The sequence below is a fragment of the Morone saxatilis genome, unplaced genomic scaffold (assembly GCF_004916995.1).
Source record: "Morone saxatilis isolate NCDOM2014 unplaced genomic scaffold, NCSU_SB_2.0 Contig20, whole genome shotgun sequence".
NCBI classification, from domain to species: Eukaryota; Metazoa; Chordata; class Actinopteri; family Moronidae; genus Morone; species Morone saxatilis.
In genome coordinates this window covers 6,217,097-6,219,348 of record NW_023339763.1, presented here as the reverse complement: position 1 = coordinate 6,219,348, position 2,252 = coordinate 6,217,097, and the positions used below count along the sequence as shown (strand labels likewise).

Below are 2,252 nucleotides of genomic sequence, written 5' to 3'. Positions count from 1 at the left end.
AATGTTACACACTGGATATTTAAGACTAGGGGAGAGAGAAAACAACAAAATACATACAGGGTTGTCATTGGATGTTTGGAATCAGAGGGGCTACTAGTGATAGGTAGAGGTCAGGTAGGTTGGGCCTGTTTGTCCCTACCCTACTGCTGGTCTACTTCAATATTAAACCAAAACCACAATATTTTCCTAACTTTAACCAAGTGCGGTGGGTTGCCTAAACATGACCCGACCAAATAAAGAACAGCTATAGTTAAGTCAGTAAACATATTGCAGATACATTCTGTATGAAGCTTTCTGCGACTTGTCAGATATGTTCACTAAAAATGTGTTTGCTGTTGCAAAGTAGTTTTATATAAACGGAATTTCTAGGAGACAGAGTTGAATGAAAAAAGGACAAAAAGCAATAGAAAGACCCGGTAATTGCAGTGAATGGACACTGAGTGAGAGAAAGAATGAGACATTTGGTGTTCAAATGAGACTGGGAGCAGAGCCAGAGGAGTCCTTCATAACGTAACACAGCAACACTTACAGCCAAAAGAGCACCAGACCGTAGCAAACCGGGCCAAACCAGGTCAAATTATGCCAGAAATGGGCCAAAAATGGGCAAAGTGCACAAAAAAATACCGGGAATGAACAGAAATACCCTGTGTTGAAATGGACCACACACATTTAAGCTCTCTCTTTTTTCAGTCTATCAGACACACACAGATGGATGGTTAAATGTTGTTATTGAGAGATAAATTACCATGAATTCAGATGAGCTGGAGTTTCTTTCTTTGCTTAGTGCGTTTGCATTGTGTTGGTTTGAATGAGCTGTGATTACTGAATCACATGATACGACTATTTGAATAACCAAACATGGCCACAGCTGAACAAAGGCCCTAATGAGACCAAAATAAGGGAAAAACTGTCCTTGTAAATCTTGATTAAACTCAACAGAAAACAGAAAAGAACTCCTTCAGCTTTTGTAATGTTACTGCTTCTGTTATACCTGTTTTTGATAATTTTTTTTAAAAGGCAAAGGTTTTCTTTCCCTCCTCCCCCTCCATCCTTCTCTCTCTCCAATTGGTTTTGTAACCCTCTCTCTCTCCTCCTCAGGTCGGGGAAGACGTGCCGGATGCCAGGAAGTGTGCCTGTGCCAGCCATGTTGCGACCATCGCTGACTTCTTCCAGGTCAGACCCACCATGGTACCAGTACATATTCCTAAATAAATATTCTAACAGCAGGTATATGTATGTTATATTGATGTGGTTTTATTTTATTGTTTACCTTTATTGTTATTGCTGTGTTACTGCGTCACACAGGAGGAACTATATAGTATGAATCAAAAAACAAATTTCTATATATCATTTTAGTAACTCCTTAAAGTTCAAATCTTCCAACTTGTGTGATATTATGAAGGAAGGCAACACTATGATGATTGTCATGTCATCATAACCCAAATCCATTTTAGACTCCAGAAAGAAGTATGATGTGAAACATCGTATGACAACACATATGAATGCAGCAGGTCTGAAGTGTTTGTTTCATAATCGGCTTTGGTTTTGTGTCACATGCAGAATGTTTTCTACCAATTCTTTGTGGGAAAAAAAGCTACAGAAAATTAAACCTGTAGGAGGATCAAAGAGGAGGAACAAGAGTGTGTGTGTCTGTGTCTGTGTGTGTGTGTTACAGTGCATGACTAATACCATCTCTTTTTAAAGTAATTTCTGAGAGCTCAGAGCTGAATGACAATCCTCTCACCCACTGAGCGTATGTGTATGTGTGTGTGTGGTGTTGTGTGTGTGTGGGGCCATCCCAGCAGTCACACCTGTAGACCTGGCTCAGAGGGTATTTTTGGATTTGTAGAGTAGATAAAAAAGCTGAGATTGAAGCAGAGGTGATGTTTTATATATGTGTGTGTTCATAACTGCCAAACTCTGTGTGTGTGTGTGTTGAAGTGTCATTTTTCTAAGTGGCAGTTTTCTCTCCCACACAGCCTCGACTTCATCACATTAACGCTGCTTTCAATGACCTATTTGGGATCATACACACACACACAGTACTTTATTGACATGAATAATCTGTAACGTGATCGATGATCAACATATAATAAATATTATTATAATATTATACAATGTACTATACAGGACATTAGATCATATTAAATATATCAGAAATGAATAACGTCTAATAAGACTGTATTGTCTCTTAGATTCTCATGTTTTTACTTGCGTGATTTCTTTTCATGCATTGTTGGAGGAAAATATTT

General features: G+C 38.5%; 1 protein-coding gene across 2 annotated transcripts in view; it reads left to right on the top strand.

Moving 5' to 3' along the window:
* dbn1 (drebrin 1) overlaps window positions 1-2,252 on the top strand; it is a 114,380-nt gene that overhangs the window by 97,230 nt on the left and 14,898 nt on the right. The window contains exon 4 of one of the 2 annotated variants that reach the window (XM_035666484.1): window positions 1,099-1,173. In XM_035666484.1, coding sequence (XP_035522377.1) covers window positions 1,099-1,173 — 75 coding nt within the window. Of the gene's footprint in view, window positions 1-1,098; window positions 1,189-2,252 lie in introns of both variants that reach the window. The other variant, XM_035666483.1, reaches the window with a different exon arrangement.